This window comes from Bombus affinis, chromosome 9 (assembly GCF_024516045.1).
Source record: "Bombus affinis isolate iyBomAffi1 chromosome 9, iyBomAffi1.2, whole genome shotgun sequence".
NCBI lineage: Eukaryota > Metazoa > Arthropoda > Insecta > Hymenoptera > Apidae > Bombus > Bombus affinis.
Window position 1 is genome coordinate 2,174,609 of NC_066352.1, and position 18,747 is coordinate 2,193,355.

General features: G+C 32.3%; 2 protein-coding genes and 2 long non-coding RNA genes across 7 annotated transcripts; 1 reads left to right on the forward strand and 3 right to left on the reverse strand.

The window, feature by feature from the left end:
- Positions 1–6,498: 6,498 nt before the first annotated feature.
- Positions 6,499–7,667, reverse strand: LOC126920355 (uncharacterized). The gene is made up of 3 exons (XR_007711948.1): positions 7,544–7,667; positions 6,870–7,455; positions 6,499–6,763 (listed from the first exon to the last, which is right to left on the reverse strand). It is a non-coding gene; the product is annotated as an uncharacterized LOC126920355 (long non-coding RNA).
- LOC126920345 (transforming growth factor beta regulator 1) lies at positions 6,677–9,403 on the forward strand. Of its 2 annotated transcripts, none has more exons than XM_050730564.1 (5): positions 6,677–6,766; positions 8,107–8,335; positions 8,457–8,733; positions 8,804–9,023; positions 9,094–9,403. In XM_050730564.1, exons 1-5 carry the CDS (start codon positions 6,737–6,739, stop codon positions 9,265–9,267), a joined length of 930 nt encoding a protein of 309 aa, XP_050586521.1. In that variant the 5' UTR covers positions 6,677–6,736; the 3' UTR covers positions 9,268–9,403. The 2 variants fall into 2 exon arrangements, with proteins under 2 accessions (XP_050586521.1, XP_050586520.1); XM_050730563.1 differs by lacking the exon at positions 6,677–6,766 and adding an exon at positions 7,583–7,977.
- A 728-nt stretch (positions 9,404–10,131) lies between these two features.
- On the reverse strand, positions 10,132–12,679 carry LOC126920347 (etoposide-induced protein 2.4). Of its 2 annotated transcripts, XM_050730567.1 has the most exons (7): positions 12,582–12,679; positions 12,052–12,127; positions 11,604–11,779; positions 11,259–11,514; positions 10,826–11,169; positions 10,675–10,749; positions 10,132–10,599 (listed from the first exon to the last, which is right to left on the reverse strand). In XM_050730567.1, exons 2-7 carry the CDS (start codon positions 12,064–12,066, stop codon positions 10,512–10,514), a joined length of 954 nt encoding a protein of 317 aa, XP_050586524.1. In that variant the 5' UTR covers positions 12,067–12,127; positions 12,582–12,679; the 3' UTR covers positions 10,132–10,511. The 2 variants fall into 2 exon arrangements, with proteins under 2 accessions (XP_050586524.1, XP_050586523.1); XM_050730566.1 differs by having other exon boundaries at positions 12,052–12,648.
- A 2,443-nt stretch (positions 12,680–15,122) lies between these two features.
- Positions 15,123–17,709, reverse strand: LOC126920354 (uncharacterized). 2 transcript variants are annotated; one of them, XR_007711947.1, is made up of 3 exons: positions 16,806–17,709; positions 15,417–16,636; positions 15,123–15,326 (listed from the first exon to the last, which is right to left on the reverse strand). It is a non-coding gene; the product is annotated as an uncharacterized LOC126920354 (long non-coding RNA). The 2 variants fall into 2 exon arrangements; XR_007711946.1 differs by having other exon boundaries at positions 15,123–16,636.
- Between the last annotated feature and the right edge of the window lie 1,038 nt (positions 17,710–18,747).

Sequence of the window (18,747 nt, forward strand, 5' to 3'; positions counted from 1 at the left end):
GTATGCACTGAATGTTCAAGTGTAAGTACTTGATTATGCAAATAAGTGATGTTGAATAATATACTAAAAAAAAATGGACGCTCAAGGTTGGAATCGAAGTATCCGTTCAATCTATTCGACGAGATACGAGAATCGTTCGTATTAACTTATCCAGCAGTCGTCCATAATCTTCGAAAAATTTACAGAAATACTTGAACACATTTGATACTGTGGATATTTTACCAAAACTGGCACCTTTTACATAATAACCAGTGATTCTAAATCTAATTTTAAGGGACGTTGATTTTAACGGTCGATATTCTTTTACATCCATCAACCTTCCAATTATTTGTCTATTCGTGAATATTAAACATTGGGTTGTCCGAAAAGTGTCTTTCTTTCGCGAACGTGTTATTTACGACAGTGCACCTTCGTACAAACGTGAAACCAAGTCTGTGAAATGTCGCGGTGTTTATCTCAGCGGAACAAAATGGATCGTACGTAATTCGACGAAATAACACGAAAGAAAAGACGTTGTGCGTCTATTATTTCCTCATAAAACGAAAGAAACTTTTCGGACAACATAATACTAAAAATATCTTGAAAATTAAATATCAATAACTACCGAATATATATATATATTTCTTTAAATTCTCGCATTCATGGTTTCATGCCTTTTCAAATGTATGTACCCATCGTGCTGGAACAGTTAATAAAACGTTAATCGCAACGAAACGGAGGCGAACGAACGTCAAACGAAAAAGAAAAGATGATGGCGGTGCTAGCCACCGAGCCACGCGAGAACGATTTTTATACGTTGTATAAATTTTGTACATAGTCAAACATAATCCAGCTGTAACAGCAACTTTGATAACTATCTTCATGGATGTTCATTGTGTTCGGCCTAACTAATTCGCTCTTCGCTAGGACGAGAATGTATATCTGCCCTTTTGAACCCTTTACGTAATGAAACCAAACAGAGGACGAGGGAAATCGGTTTACGATAATTAAAGCTACGTAATTCCGAAATATGCTACTGGAAATATTTATTGTATCACTCTCAAATTTAAAACTAGCTCGTGTAACTCCTTTATAAAATTGACGCAAAATCACGATAATATTTTTTATAAGAAAAAATATTTTTAATTGATTTTCACATTCGGCGATAAAAGTTAGTGATACACGATACATGTATATTTTAGATTCGTGGAAATTTATTCGAATCGCACTGTACGGATAGCTTAAAATTAATTTATTTCCCTAGTATTAATAATAGAAGAGATATAAGTGATATAATTCAAATGATACAATAAATATTTCCGATAATATAAATTGTCATCGATGAGAAGAACGCGCAAAATACATAAAAAGACATTATATATATACAGAGAATAAGACTTCTAAACATGTACAAAGGGATCGAAGAAAAGATGCGAGAGTCGCAATATTTTCGAACGAAACACGCCAATAGGAAGGCCAAAGGGGCGTTTATGGACAACAAGAGTCGAAGATATACGTTTTTGTCATATCGTTCAGTTAGATAGAAGAGAGTTAGATGGAATGATCCACATAATTCGCTAATGTAAATTGAGATAACGACGGAAGAGAAAAGCGTAATCTATAAAATGAAATTAAAAGTCTATATACAGTGTGTCGCAAAAGTAAACGATTGCATTTAAATGATTCGATTAGTACTAATTATACTAATTATAATACTATATTTCCGTATTTTCTTTTGTTACGTATATTTTATCTATACTGTTCATGCGCTCTGTACAATTTGTATAATATAAAAATATTTTGTATGTATTTGATTGTAATAGTACTTCGCACTGTCAAAATCAAATATGAATCTTCTCACAATATTTATAACTTAGCGTCAAAATCTTTCGTGTAACTTTTGAATTAGGCTTAAAAGAAAAAAACGACTTTCATATCATTTTATAGAAAATTTTGAAAACCTGACAACAAGTTCGTTAATGTAGTCTAAAAATCCCTCGAGACGTACAAAAGCTAATACTATTTCGATTAAAGTCGTTTTGCGGCACTCTGTATAAAGAGACTATGTGTCATCTTATACTCGACATCGTGTCTCTGTAAAAACAAAAGAAAAGATAAAACATACATAAATTGTGATCTTTCTCGTTTGGATGTTAAATAGGCTACAGGTTGTACAGTACGCACACGCACTTATACTATTACAATCATCGGAGGAAACACGTAGGTACATTGTGTACATAAAACGTATGTAACTGATAAGGATATTTTTTGTACGTAGTTAAATCTGGAAAAGAATGAAAACTGCTCCCTGCCGTATAGATGTATGTATGTATATGTATATCTGACTATAATTCGTTCCATACAGTGATCTCCGTTGTACTTACGTAAACCATGCATGGACTGTGCCGACAAAAATGAAATCCAAACTCCAAGCAGAATCATTCGTTTTCATTTTTCTCTCCTTTTTTTATTTATTTCGAGTATCATTGGAAATTAGGAGAAAATTTCTGGGATACAATTGAGAGTCGTGTCAGTTGTTCAAATAATTAATCGAGGAACTCGAAAGGAAAGTAGTACAAGTGACGAAATCTTGAATTTGAAAAGAATATTACAACACGTTACATAATATACATACTACTCCGCAAAGACAATATCTCGAAACAAAATTGTCCAGATAAATACATGCCCATATATCGTTCTTATCTCGTTTTGAGAAAACTGAACTTGTACCGCTTTTCACCGCCGAGTCGCTGAGCCTTCGATTATATTAATGTATAATATTTATTTACGTGCCCTGAGTGAAGTCGAGTACACAATTTTTTCTCCCTCACTCTTACTGTATTTTGAACTTTTGTCAAATATACATTTTTTGAGAAAGATCGACGAACAGTTAGTTGTTGATCGCAACTGTGATTCGTATATTAGTAATAACTGACGCGTTAGTCGGTTAGTAGTCGTTTGATGCTGTAATCAGTAAAGGAGACTACAGGTGCGATTAAGAATGAGTTCGTTGATTCTATTGATTGGGAATCATCGAAATTAAATTTTATATTTCGTTTCACATTTTGAAAAATATAGTAGGTACCCTAACGTAATAGAGAAAAGTATAAAAAATACGAAGTTATCGCTTTTTCCTTTTATCGGAATTAATACTTTAATTTTGTTTAAAATTTGACTCAATTTTCAAATAATACGATGTAATACAGTATAAAATAAGAGTAATTAGAGTTAAATACGTAAAAATTAGGATATGGCGAGAAATATTAAAGTGAACGTAATTTCTTTCCTTCTTAATCTTAAAACTACTTCAAACGATGATTCCCGTTCTCTCTCTCTCTAAAGCGCAAAAAAGCAACAAATGCATTTGTATAGCAAATTTATCAAAAAGGATAATCTTTTCTAATGAATATCGGTAATGAATTAACACGAGTAAAGATTAATAGAGTACATACAGGGAAAAAAGGAATCGAGAGCGAGGGAGATAACTTGGATGTACGCAAACACGTGTCTCTCGGCAAATTCGCGTATAATTGCATAAAGGAAATTCTTCGACGGACTGAGTTACTGTAATCATCATAGTAACTTAAAAACACGATCCCTAGGATAGTGTACGTCTAAATGGATAAGCTACGCGTCACGATGTTTAAGTATAGTAACAATATAGATTTTGTATACCGCGTGCGTGAGAATGTACTTAGAGATGAACATGACAGAAAGGACATTGTGCGTGCGAGCGCGCGTTACAGAATTTACGTTCGACAGGTTAATAAATCGTATTTTCGAAATAAACTTTAAATCTTTTTCTTCCCTTTCGTGTCTCAGAACCAATCTACGTAAAAGATTTCGTTTTATAAAATGTACTTAAATTCGATTATGATTTGCTATATGAAGCACGAACAAATTTTATTCAACGAATACTCTTGACATTTTTTATTTCTAAACGACAGGTCCCAAACTTTGAGGAATACCTTTCTTCAATTTTCTTAATCAGAAAATATTACATATAAAAAATAATATTTTACTTGAAAATTACTTTAACGCGCTAAAAATAAGCTACAAGTTTAAAAACATAAAATTTTAATTCAGTTACAGATTAGAAAACTAACAATTAAATGCGATATTGGCGATAATAATATTGGTAAAAAGAAAAATCATATTTGAACATGGAATTTAAAGAGTTTTGGAAGTTCAGTAGTTTTTTAATGATATATGTATATAAATACAGAAAGAAAATGAGAGCGCTCGCGCTTATAATTCCGCTTGTTTCCGGACTAGTGCTGCCTCTAACGAAGAAATACTGAAGCTATACCACGCTAGCATGTACAAGAACCTATAAAATTAGGGATCTGCTCTGTTTGGTTCCACGTTAGCATATACAAATAACCTATTTAGTTCCACCATAAACGAGGTATACACGCTGTAGTTCCAAGAGCCTATTTCATTGTACGGTTCTAAGGAAAACTATTCTGTTCGATATAGGCAAACACGAGAGTAACAAAATCGCACAATAATTAAACTTAGTTTCCTCAGGGTTTACCTCAGAAAGAGATAATTGGGATAATTAGTGGTCGAGGAACGAGTTTTACAGTTTGGAGAGCCTGTAATTTGGGACGTCAGCCAACGATCAACCCAGGGGCGAACGGACCGTACCAATAGTACAATAAGATAATCGTTAACGCTCTCACCACCACCATTATAGATAAAAATGAACGATACACAACAGGGGATGTCGTCGTCACCACCACGCCAAAGCAAGCGTTGATAGGCTTCGGGGACTAACCGTGGCTGAGAGTCGAATTCCAAATTGAATTCTAGATTCTTAAATGAGGAGGAAGTAGATCGGATCGGGCTTCACTGCGGAAGAATATCGCGTAACTCGCTCCGGAAGACGGAAAGATCCAAAAGGAACTGTACGCACAGGTAATAAGGATGAGAAAATGCCTGATTATATATTGTAGAGCAGCTGGTGTTGATGCAGTTGATTAACGAATCGAAACTGGTCGAAAGCTACTTCAGAAATACAAGATATAGAAATACAAAAAATACGATGATGTAGAGAAGGGGCAAGAAGGAGTAAGACGATTCCAGTCGATAGCCGCTGTTGCTCGGGGCAAGCCGGGATCGCGACCACAATGATCAATACGACGATCACGATGACTCGGAATAGAAATCTTCTCTTACAAGAATTGATAGCCTCCAGAAGACTATCAAAACAATACGGAAATGGGAATCGTATGAATATCTATGTATGTATATCTATTTCTTTCTGTATACAAAAAATTAACAAGAGGACGTGAAGGTCGTGGAGTAATCGCTCCTGGATTAGACTTAGAGATCACGAATACATCGAATTGAGCCGCATCCTTGGAAAAGGAAGACCGCTCCAGAAACACAGAGTATGATTGTTGTACCCGGTTGTAGGGCGAACACAGTCCCTCGTTTGAGACGCACCGGGAAAAACGTTAGTGTGCTCCCGCTTATGGAAGACGGGCGCAACTTATCTCGGAGCGCAACGAGGAAGAGTGCTGCGCCGGTTGTAGGACGGACGCAGTCCGTTCTGGAACGCAACCAGCCAATTCATTTGGTTGTACAAGACGGGTACGGTCCATCCTGGAACGTAACCAAGGAAAAACACTACTGATCCCGGTTATCAGTTTAGAACGAAATGCGGTTGTAGCTGGAACGAAAATGGATCACGATCATAGAATACACTTACAAGAAGAAGGGAGCCGAATGAACTATCAAGGCTTGTTGGCAAAGAACCATACGCAGCCGTATAACAAGTCACGGACGGATTCCGTTACCGACATCTACCAACCGATTGAGGCTACCCCCATACCACAGTTACTGCGCCATCGTGCAAATAAAGACCTATAGTTTATAGTAGTGGAAGTTCCTTTAGCCTTCGTCACCCTCGACTGTAGGAAAAGGAAGCGTTCGCACTTGATGTTATAAATTAAGCCTCCCGCCGTGCGGCGTCGTAGGCTAATGATCCCCAACGTTTTGCAAGTGCGACGCTTAGCATATTTGGGCATTCTTTGTACAATCGTCAATATAGACGAACGTCGAAGCGAAACTACGCAAGTTCGGCATTTTTAAATCATCAGAACGTGCTGTAAACACGACTACCCTAAACTTGCTCGTACAGATAATTGTCTTACAGATAAATATCCTAATGAACAAATTAGTCATGGCATCAAATCTTGTCTGCAGATAACTTGTTCTTTTGTTTTTACCGTTTCTGTAAACGAATACGCATGCAAAAAAACATACATCACGTCAGAAATATTATTCGCAGCCTATCAATTACTGAAATTAATATTAAAATGAAATTCAAGTTTCATTATAACAGAAACAAGGAAAGTAAATCGCTATTGCTAGGAAAGTAAATTTAATGTTAATGCTACAAAGTTATTGGAGTATGAAGAATACACTAAAATTCTACTGACCATTCTATTGATCCATTATGGTTTTAAAGGAAAGGTTCTCTTTTCTTCTCTAAAAAGAATAAACAATTAATTTCTCTTTCTAAGACAATTAAGTTTAATTATTGTGCGATTTTGTTATTCTCATATTCGTCTATATCAAATATAATAGTTTTCCATAGAACCGTATAATGAAATAGACTCTTAAAACGTAGAATCACAGCGGGTATAGCACGTTTGTGGAAAAACTAAATAGTTTCTTGTATATTTAGCGTGGAACTTCAGTGCTTGGCCGCGTGGTGCAGCATCTGTAGTGTAGAACAACTAGAACAATGAACGTGAGCTTTCTCATTTCCTCTCTGGTAAATATAAAAATATAAAAACTGTTTGTATAATTTAATATACAAAATTATTTTTGCTAACACATTTTAAATAAATGAAAGTATACTATTGTATTATTATTACATTTAATACTTCATGTTATAAATTTTCCAAATTACGTAAGTACCAAAGATGAATAGGGAAATTACGAATTCAGCCAAAAATATACTCCACGAATTATCACCCCCTAGCGGTCAAAGGATCGAACTATATGCACATATCCTTCTCTGGTGCTTTGGTTTAGCGGGAGAAATATGCGTATACACAGCAAGATGAGAAATCTGAGTTCGTACAGTACCGTACGAAGTTGACTGAAAGCAAACGTTTAAAGTTATGTACTGACGAGTGAAGATTCGAAAATGATCGGTAAAACGCTGCGTCACACCACCGCGTCGCGCACCATGAATACAACTTTTGATCGTCATTTCCAATTGCCATATGAGAAGAGTTATTTTAGTTCTATCGATCAAACGACAGAATAAAATTATTGTAAAATTACAAAATTACAATCTGATTTGTAGGAACTCATTCTAAATACATTTTATATAATTATTTTACAAGAAATGATGTTATTTTTTATTGTGTTCTCTTGTCAATCATTTCTGAGAATATCGCTGCTGCTGTTGATGTTCATTGTTGTCGGTAGCTTGTGGTATTCAGATTGTTGCTTCTGTAATCAATAAGAAAAAATGAACTTATTTCTAATATTTCATCTTTTCTTCACTTTGAAGAAACTTTTACGTTTTTTTCGCTCTTACCCTTCATTAGTCACCGGTATAGATGCACATTTCCCATTTTGTCGTATAGTACTTCCACCAAGAGCAGCAGGGAAGAAATGTGTATATAGTGCGACTGTTGACCGCTAGAGGCCCTTTACTGCGCATATTTTCGCTGACTTTTTAAACGTTACATCGGCGGTCTTCCTACTCATTTCTATATGTACTTACTATACTAACTTTTGCATTATCTTAGTTATAGACGTAAACTAATATATATGCGATAAAAAATAATCACAAACATCACTCCATCATAACCTCTTCCGATATTTTGTGTCTATTGTAATGAATTCACAATGACTCAAACTTATGATAACTATTACAATGAATTTAAAAAAAATGCAGAATTACAGCAAAATTTAAAATACAAAAAGAAATACCGAAGGTTAAAAAGGATCATAAAGGATACAGTATTCGTAAGCTTATTTACTATGATAATATTTCTTTCGCGATGATATATTGTTTTAAACAAAATATGAGTAAAAGAGAACAATAACAAAATTTGGTTACTACAGAAGTTTTGAAGTATAAATGTATAATTACAGGAAAATGCAGCATTATGTGATCAAGTTGCACAAATGCAAGAAAATCTTATGCTTGTGAAAGAAGAGAGACTGTTTCTTTTACGTAAATTATGTCAACAACAAGGAGATATAGATCCTTCTACTATGATAGCTCGATCTCAATCAAACAGTATTAATCCTAGTTCGTTTAATTCAGAATGCTCTACTCCTAAAAAAACTGCAAAGAAAAGAGCTTCGACCGATGGCTCAGGTATGAAAGTATTCTAAATTCAGTTACATCAAGTGTAATGTAATATAATTCCAAGTAATTGAGACATTGTGTGTATAGCAACTCAACAAAATAAGTAATATAAAACTTTTATTTGTTTTAGAAACAAAAAATAAGGCTAAACGTTACAATAAAACTGCGAGGAAAGTAGTCCAATTAATACCATTGGACGTCCATGGGAGACCTATATTTCCTATTTCTTTAGGTGATCTTACTGTCTACTCCCTTGGAGAAGTAGTATCGGACAGAATGGCTTATCATACAGAGGATCTCATTTATCCAGTAGGTTACTGCAGTACTAGGGTATATGCTAATTTAAGGGATGTAAGAACAAAAAGTTTATATACATGTAAGATATTAGATGGTGGACCAAAACCAAGGTATATAGTGACACTGATAATCAATATAATTTTATGTATGTAAATATACAATGTTTAGGATTACTTGCAGATTTGAAATTGTATCCGATAATGATCTAGATCAGCCTCTGGTTGGCTCTACTCCTGATGAGTGTCATTCCAAATTATTAATGGCAATTTCTCTTGCACTTCGTACAATAGCACCAAAAGGTGCTGATTTTTTTGGAATTTCACATCCTACTATACAAAATCTTATACAAAGCACACCTGGAACTCGTAAATTGGCTATGTATAAACAACAACGTTTCGAAGTATGTAATTAAATATTTTATTTACATATAATTAAAACTGTGTATAAATGAAATTATAATCAAATATTAGGTAAGCAAGAATCAACCAATGGAAAGAGGAACAAGTCCAGTAATGGAAGAAGAAACAGATCCAGGACTTGGATTTGCTGCTTTACATAGGCATTATGCTTTAGCAAATTCGTACAGAATTAAAGAAGAACCGTCTGATAGTGATCTTTTAGCTCTTCAAGAGCTTCTCTCGTGACTTTTGTATTGTTAATAAAAAAAATTTTAATTTCAGAAAAAATAACATTTTGCTTTATGTATTGGTATTGAATATTAATTTTTAAATTATGTATATATTAATTTTTTATATAAAAAAGATAGAAAATCTGTTAAAATTGGCAATGTTTATTTCAAAAATTATTTTGTACTATTTATTATGCTACATATAGTATATAAAACAATTTACCTTCACCTTATTAAAATAATATATAAATAAAATTACAATAAATAATTTAAGTTATTTGCAGAATATTATCTTGTAAATATTTACTGGATATATTATAATTTTGATTACATTGTATTATTATAAAACTATGTTATTTTAAACAAATTCAATTGCATGTCAATGTAAACAGATTTTGTCGCAAAAATAATTTTTGTTATTTTACGAATGTGATTAAATAAATCAACTTTAATTTTAATTTTAAATATTTTACAATTATAATTAATTTTAAATTAATAATATTATTACGTACTTTGTGATTTAAGAATTAGAAATAGTAATATAGAAACAAATTAATGTAATATTATCTGTCAAGGTTTGTGTATTGTATAAAGCAACATATCTCCACAAATTTGAATAAAGAATGAATGAATAACTATATATATATATATCGATCAATGTTTAACAAAAAAATTATTTTTTGTTATACAAATATGTGAGCAACTGTATTTATATTTTTCCACTTATGTAACTTATAAACAGTATTACAAATTTTATACAATTATTTTACCCAAGCATATTATATTTTTTTTCATTTAATAATAATAATAATAATAAAAATGTATAAAATTGCAAGTTACTTTTATCCTTTGCAATACAATAAGGAACATCTATAATGACTTTTTAAATGTTACCAAGTTTATAAATTCTTTACTATTAACGTATGTCTTGAACATTTTACTCAATATAATGCATTTACAAAGACTCCTTACTACAATTTGTTCCTGCATATTTACATACATAGTTTATAAATGTATTTCTATTTACAAATAACGCTATTAGTACATAGGTCATATCCTTAATTTTCTTTACATTGTTATAGAAAATTAAGAAAATATGAACCTCATTCACAATCCCACAGACAACATAGGAGTTAACAGAAAAAAATTAATTAAGCATATACCTTATAAAAAATAATAAAACTTATGTGAAAACCTGAAAAGATACAATTTATTGCTACATATTTATTATCCCACAGAAATTTGTTATATCTTTTTCTGTCACCGCCTGTTTGTGGACCCAATCGTTTTATTGAAAAGTGTATTTGCAATAGCAATTACAGGCGAAAATAGTTTTAATGGACAATCACTAAAACAAAGAATTAAAATTATGAAGTGAATTATTATATGTATATACATGCTTTAATAACATTAAAATATGTACCAGACACCAGTCACAGGTACTGCTTCATTTCCACTTACAATAAATAATGGGAATAGTATAGAAAATACACAGCCACTAAAATAAATGATAGTTTAATCATTAAAAGTTCTCAGATAAAAAACAAGACAAAACATTTTAAACGATTGATTACCTTATTACATACGAACTGGGCAGTTGGGTAAGTACTGCTAATGGCAGACCAAAACCCACGAAATATGGCCAATTACTCTCGATAAAACTCAATCGTCTATGTAACTCCCAACCCATATTAAACCATTTGTATTCAAAAGCATAGAGAGCATATAAAAGGCACATGTGTATAAGGGCAAGGATATCACCTATAGGAGGTAACGGAATCCTAGATACTAACATTCCTTGACCCAAAAATAATGCTTGAACCAATATACTGAAAAGCGTGTCTGCTACAAGCTTGCTCACACTGGATAAAAGTAATGGCCTCCCTTGTCTATACCTATAAGCGCTGTCTGCTATGTCCTACATGGTTTACAAATATATAGCATGTGATATTAACCTTCAGTGGTTACTGGCCAAAGCTTCTCATTCTGAGATCAAATAATTCATACCTGAAACCATAAACTGTTGACTATCCTACTGAGCACAAATAGTGGTAGTACCCATACAGTGCCAAAAGTTAATGACAGGAATGGTTTCATCCAAGACCATACAGTCATACCCATACCCGGTGAATGACCAAATATAATGGTCAATAAGTACTTAAGAAATGGGAGTAAACCACATTCAAAGATTAATATACTAGCCCAAAATACACCACCATTTAAAGCACAACACTGAATTGTTCGTTTCAACACTTTTGATTCTCTGAAAACATATCATATATAACATGATATTAGTATTTTATAATTGAAGTATATGTGTATGATTTGCATAACTTTCTAATTAAACTATACCTTAACTGATTGAAATGTTTTTGGGGAGGAGTTGCAACAACTATGTCTTTTCTTTGAATTTCTTTAGAAGATGGTTGTTTAAGTAATTTTTCATTAATACGTTTGTCCATATAAAATAAAACAATAGCTCCCCTTAAGCTATCTACAAATCCTCGATATATGGCACGTATTATTCCCTAGAATTATAACACAATATATATCAATATGTTATTACATAAATATCATCAAACATCATTTCAGTATAAAATTATTAATTCTTAAATATACAAGTGCGTAATACATGTATATATGGATACAAAGCTTGTATTATCAAAAACATATAAAACAAAAATGTATAAAATATATAAATTTAGATACAAACAGAATTAAAAAAGAAAAAAGATAAATAATAATATATAAAGGTTTAGAAACACATGTGCTTTTATTGGAAATAAAATTCATTACTCACTGTCACGTTATCCATATTTCACGATAATATCCACAATAGAATATAATTAATCTATAGTCGGAATATATTGAACAATCTGGCAAAAAAACATTTTCGAAGTAACATAACTGTCAATGTCAGGAGCAATATGATAACACACTAAAAGCGAGTATAGGAAAGATGTTTATGGCAGCGAAATAATTGAGTTTTTAACATTTCAAACACGTACATATATTGTCATTCAACATTAATATTAGTAAGAATATCTAACTGACGGATTTCTTTGTTCCAAAGCACAAAAATATGTGCTGTAAATTAAATTAACGTGAAACTATTATTGCGATGTTTCGCAAATTCACTTTAAAAACATTTTTGAAAAAATATATCAACTGACTGGTTTTCATTACAGGCAAAGGTTAACATTATGTTAATAGAGGTATAAAGGTCACTACTGAATTTTCGATTTTCAGTAAATCTTTCCATTAGCAATTAAGATATACAAGAATTTTAAGCGGTCAAAGGATTGAGATATTATATTCATTTATACGCACAAATAATTAATAATTACTTGGACACTTGTAAATTCGAAACAATATACATATTTTAATATACATATATATCTATACATGTACATATGTAAATATACTGAGAAGTTTGTTCGGTTCGTGCCAGTTAATAATATTCTAGTTGCTTCTTAGATGGCACGAACTGTCCCAATTTTATAGCGACTCTAGCGGGAATGCGGGCTGGGTTGCGTGTTGGTAAAGAAGCTTCTTCAGTTTTTCGCGGGAGAAGAATTAATTCTCGGTCGCTAATTGCTACAAATATACTTTATGCGCAATTTAGGAGTTAGAATGAAATGGAGTTAGAATAAAAGACGAAGAATGGTTTTTAAGTAACGGCTTTGTGATTATGTACATATATACACTATATTTTGCTAATTCTTTACACATGATCACTTTCTACGTCCGTCCAACGGGTTCTCCATACGGTTTTCCTCTTTTCTTAGGCGAACGAAAACGACGCTTTTCTTGGCGCCCACGTACCTTAAACAGGTTTCCCCCAGATTTAGGATTAACCGCCGCGAAGGTGACTCGTGCGTCTTTTCGACAGTGCGGCATCGCCACAATTTACAAAAGTCTGCACGAAGAGACAAACGCAAATAATGAAGTATTAAACTTCCGAGTATGCGAGATAAGGATGAGAACTTTTATCAAAATAAGTAAGAGTTAAATAGATTTCGTGATTTCTTTATATCTGGTTGGTATCAAAGCCAAAGTAACTCTGAGGATTCTCTCTGCTCCTTCGTTATAATTCCTGATATAGCAAAATATGTGGTTCAAAAGGTTCAATCTGAAAGGTAGCTTCCTTCTCCAAGGAGGCATCGCGTAGGGACTCCGATAAAGAAGGAAGTTACCCTTCAGATTGGACCTCGACGTGAGTTGTGGTGCAACGAACGCTTTCCTCCAGGTTTCCAAGCTTGTGGCGTGATCCAGAGTAGATGGCTCAAGGGAAAACGGTATAAAAGTGAACACTGCGTGTAACGTAGCCCTAAATCATCGCTGTCAAAAAGAGCCTTGTCAAGATATCCTTTTCTTTTCACAGTCCTCGCTTAAGAGGACTATACAGTTTATAAGTTTGGGGGATACATTCAAATGTCCCTTTTTATTGTTTTTGGCTGCATTCTTGTTTATAAATCTTTCCTTGCTCGAATGACCACTTAATCTAATGGAGTATTTCACCAAGGGTGCCTTGCTATTATTAAATCAGAAACTAAAAACGACGGTCACGCGTTTCGAATATTTAGATAACGCGCGCTATTGCAACGATTGAAATTATTAAAATGCCGACGGTTTATCGTCAAGCGACAACAAAACTTGATTCGCAGATAATACATAATCTATAGAAAATAAGCAGGTAATAATACTGACACGAAAGAATAAATGAAACCAAGCTTTTTGCTGTACTTGAAATTTACGTAATTCACCAACAGATGTTATTATTGTACTTGTAAGAAATAGATTATTTACTTCTAACAATATTTATTTACGTTAAAAACACAAACTGAGAAAACACGTAGTTTAATTCTTTTTCCATCATTAAATAATTTAATTATTTCATACTTATTCAACTTTATTTTGATTGTAATAATAATAATAATAATAACAATAATAATATTATACTCTTAACAAAAAAGATAGTAAATAAAAATATGATAATCGTTATATTCATTGTTAAGTGAGAAAAGATGAAAAATAGTATTTTGATTAACTGATCACCGTTACTATTTATGTTTGATATCAACTAATTATTGATATTAATTACTAGTGTTCAATTAATAATACCTTGTTATTCGAAAATATGAAATGTATAACAAATTACAAGAACTTGTGTAAAAAGTAAGATTTTTAACACCGCGCAATAATTCTTGAGTAATCTATGCAACTCGAAGTATAACTCAATCTCTAACTGCATTTATTATTATTTCACATTTTTAATTGTGTCATTTACATCTATTCATTCTTTGTATGGTGTAATTTAACATGATGCTTTCAAAAATGAGGAATAATAAAATAAAAGATATATGTATATATTGTAATAAAAAACGAGATAATTCTAATCAATTATATTATTAAACTATATTTAAACTATTTAAAATTTTTATTTATTTTTTATATATTTATTGTACAATTAACATTTCTCGTTACTTTGGCTAAGCAAATTCTAAGATACAATTGCGTGGTAACAGATATCATGTTTGAAAACTTCAGTATAATACTTAATTTATAAATTTGTACATTCCTGTCGTGATATTCAATTAATAAAATATTTCAATAAAATATATAGCTAATTAATAACGATAATATAACTAACAAAATAAATTTCATTTTTTTTACTTTAAAAAGTTTCCCGTAGTATAACGAAAGATATGTATCTTGAGGAATGAGAAATTCTATATTTCCTTTGGCTTAAATTATTTTATTTTAAGGAATCCAATTAACAAAACAACATAGAAAATTGAAGCAAATTAATTAAAACTTAATTTTCTATTATTTTTGGACATATATTTAAAATTCTATTATAACTCAAAATTTCTACTTTCATATTGTATCATCTTTATTCCACATAAAAATTTAATCACTTGCACGCGTGAAATTTTTGATTCCGCTCCATAGCACAGCAAATGCGAATTGAACTTTCTTCCTCGCATATCCTGGCGTTACTCGTGCCAAGGTCATTGATTCCTCCAGTAGTTCCGGCTTAGTTTCTGGGCCAGGTTAACCGAGCTAACAGTGCTACCAACGTCGACCGGAATACCATCATCAACCGTGACGTTGACATATCTTGATACGAGTATGTACAAATATTTACAAGTATGTGCTTACCTATATGCTATATACATGTATGTATGTACAACACCAGCAGCCGGATAGCCGAACAGTCGAACACAATCGGACCAATAACAAATCCGGTAAGTATACGCAATTTTACTTCTCGACCCATTCACAAATCGTCCCTTACGTATATCGTTCTTTCATTACTCTTTCTTCGTTTCTTTCATTTCTATTTCTCAAGAATTTTTAATCACACGATAGCTTAAGCTTGAAGTCGTTCATAGATTTTTAATAGAATCTTCTACCATATTAACTATATATGTACTTTTTGATTGCTTACAATTTTAAAAAATTAAATTTTATTAAACTTTTATTAATTAATTAATTAAACGTTTATTAAACTTTTATTTCGACATTTAGGATTATTCAACAATTTTGCATCAAACATGCACGTAAAGAGAACAAGAGATTGTTTATTAAGATGTCGCATTCTTGATGTATAATGCTAAATTTCTTATACAGTATACACTGCTTTTATGCATTAATTTCGATAAATACGATATTAAAAATAAATTACAAACGTTTTCTAATCGATCTGTCGTCTTTCAGATTTATCCCTTTTATGCCAAAACCATGAATATCCAAATTTTCACTCTGTTAGTAAAGTAGCTGGCTAAATATTTTTTCTTTTGTCTCTAACTACATAAATTAAAATGATGCGCATAATTAATTACAAGCTTCAGTCATCATCTCCAAAATTATCTGATCATTTCACATTTGATTGTGAATTTCTATGATCTTATTGAATCTTATATAATCAACTTTTATATTTTTACTGTTATTTTCACAATATCTTACTATTATTTATAATAATGATAATATCATATAACATTATTTTATTTTTATTATCATGTAGCAATCGATCATTTATTCAGTTTGCTAATCGAACTAAAACATTGTGTATATAAATCATTGTAAGTAATTTAAAATCATATATACCGTTACAATCACGTTACAATCACAGATACGAATCACGTTACAGATACGAATCATGCCATAATTCCTTATATTATATATGTATACATATTTTGATCAGTAAAGGAAGAAGAAGTTGAAATATTGATGAAATGTAATAAAAAGATATAACTATAAAAGGTATACAAGTAAAATATTCGAAAAACTATTATCATACGAATAACATCTCATTATAAGTAATGTGTGCTGTATGATATTTCATCATTAATTTTAATGGCGTTTAATCATCGTAAAGCCTGAAAACATAAAGAAAAAGACTTTAGACCCAAGCGAAATATCTCTAGTATGTATACGTATAACTTTGCACGTAACGCATTCAAGTCACAGTATCTAACACCTTAACCTTTTTCATCGATTAAATTATAAGTGAAATATAATTTATATAATTTATGTAAAAATTCCTACCTTATCTAATGTCTTATATTATAATGCATATATTGATATGATGTTTCTGACGTTGTTTGAGTTTTCGAATGACGTCAGATGCTACACAAGTTAGATGACGAACTACGACACGATGATCGCGTAGGTAGGTAAATACGGTGACGTTAACAGAGCAAAGTGAGGCAAAGCAAGGCAGGGCAAGGCGATGCAAGGCAAAGCAAAACAAGACGATACGAGACAAGACAAAGCAAGGTACGACAAGGCAACGCAAGACAAGTCGAAGAAAGTTAAAGGAAGGCAAGGAAACAGAAGGCAACGGTGGATTCAAGAGGAGGAAGAAATAGCAGGAATCTTGTTTCGTTGGCTTCTGGTTGGCCAGTTCTTTCCAGCACTTTGCAACGTCAACTTCGCGACCAGCAGCGTGCCAGTCGTGCCAGAGATGGAGACACCTTATCCGCTTGCGACTTCCTCTTCGAAAATCGTTCAAAGGGAATGACAGTGACCCACTTGCCGGTTCCAGGTGCGCGACTCGTCAAGGATATTCCAATTTATAATCTTATACAGTTATACATATATTAACTATTTACACGCTTGTGGTTGTATCTTTGTTTTACGTGATCAACTCGACTCCTATTCTGTTATGTGTAATTATTATTTCGGAGATTAAACGGACGAAGGAAGAGCATGAAATTTCAGCTACATCAGTAATCGGACACCGCGCGCTCACGTGGCTAAATCTTCTGCGATGTACTTATGCTACCAAGATAAGTATTTTTAATAATTTTGCTACACTTTCCAAATTACGCTTATTTATATTTTTATAAACAACTTCTCGCATTTAGTATATGTGATACGTTTTTAAGATAAGGTTCCTCTAGCAACTATGCAACAATACAAATTATCTGCCCAACGTATTATTGTATTCGAAATAGATGTAAAAACGTTCGCGTCAATTTACTCGACTTATTATCGTGACGCGCTAGATTTAGCAAGAACACTTGTTTCAATAAAGTATACGTCACTCGGTAATTCTAATTTTTACGCTGACGTTATTTAAAAGCGCCTCGTGCTATACGTTTGTTTTTTCCGTGTAAACGATGCTGTTCTTATACAGTGAGTCGCTCGTATAATCTGTATGTCGAGTGTTTTTAAAATGTACAAGAATTCATATAGGATTGCAACGTAATCGAAATTTGTGCCAGTTGCTTCTGTCGACACGTTCTACTTCAGCTCTTCCACATCCTTTCTGTAACCGGGCTATGAAAGTCGATTATCCTCTATAGAATTCTTTTAACACTAGAAATGCCAGAACTTCCTTTTTTCATTTTTTCTTTGGTTATACTCTTTTTACACCTTGATATAAAACAATCACACTAGAGAACCATCTAACATTTTTTTAAACAAAACAGAAAGACAGTACCAGTTGTATTTTATAATTTTATGTATTCTATTTTTTATTCGAATAAATATTTCTTAAAATAATTTTTATATTTTACTCGATTAAGGTTTCTTCGATAAAAGTTTACCCATATAAAAACTAATGATTATTTATATATATAATATCCTATATATATGTCTGTAGGTATTTATACTATAAAAAAAACGAATCGACATCTTTCATCGCGAAACTTTATTTTCTATATCGGACATAATATTGAGCCCGTTATACCTATTGTTTTATAAGAAATGAATCGTTACACAATATCGATAGACAGAGAGTACACAGCCCTTAAAAATACTCAAACAGTTGTTAGCCGTTTTTACCATAATTTGTCTCGAATTCGAAAGAAATGAGCGAGAAGATCGAATCGAAATGAGGACAAACAACTGCGTTAGTAGTTGAATAAGTTTGGAATGCAGCCACGGTCGGTATGCGGAGTATTCTCTCATCCTGTTGCCGTAGAATTGAGTGCGATCCTGGAACGCGGAAACTCCAAGTAACCGCTCCTAAGAAAAGTTCCGA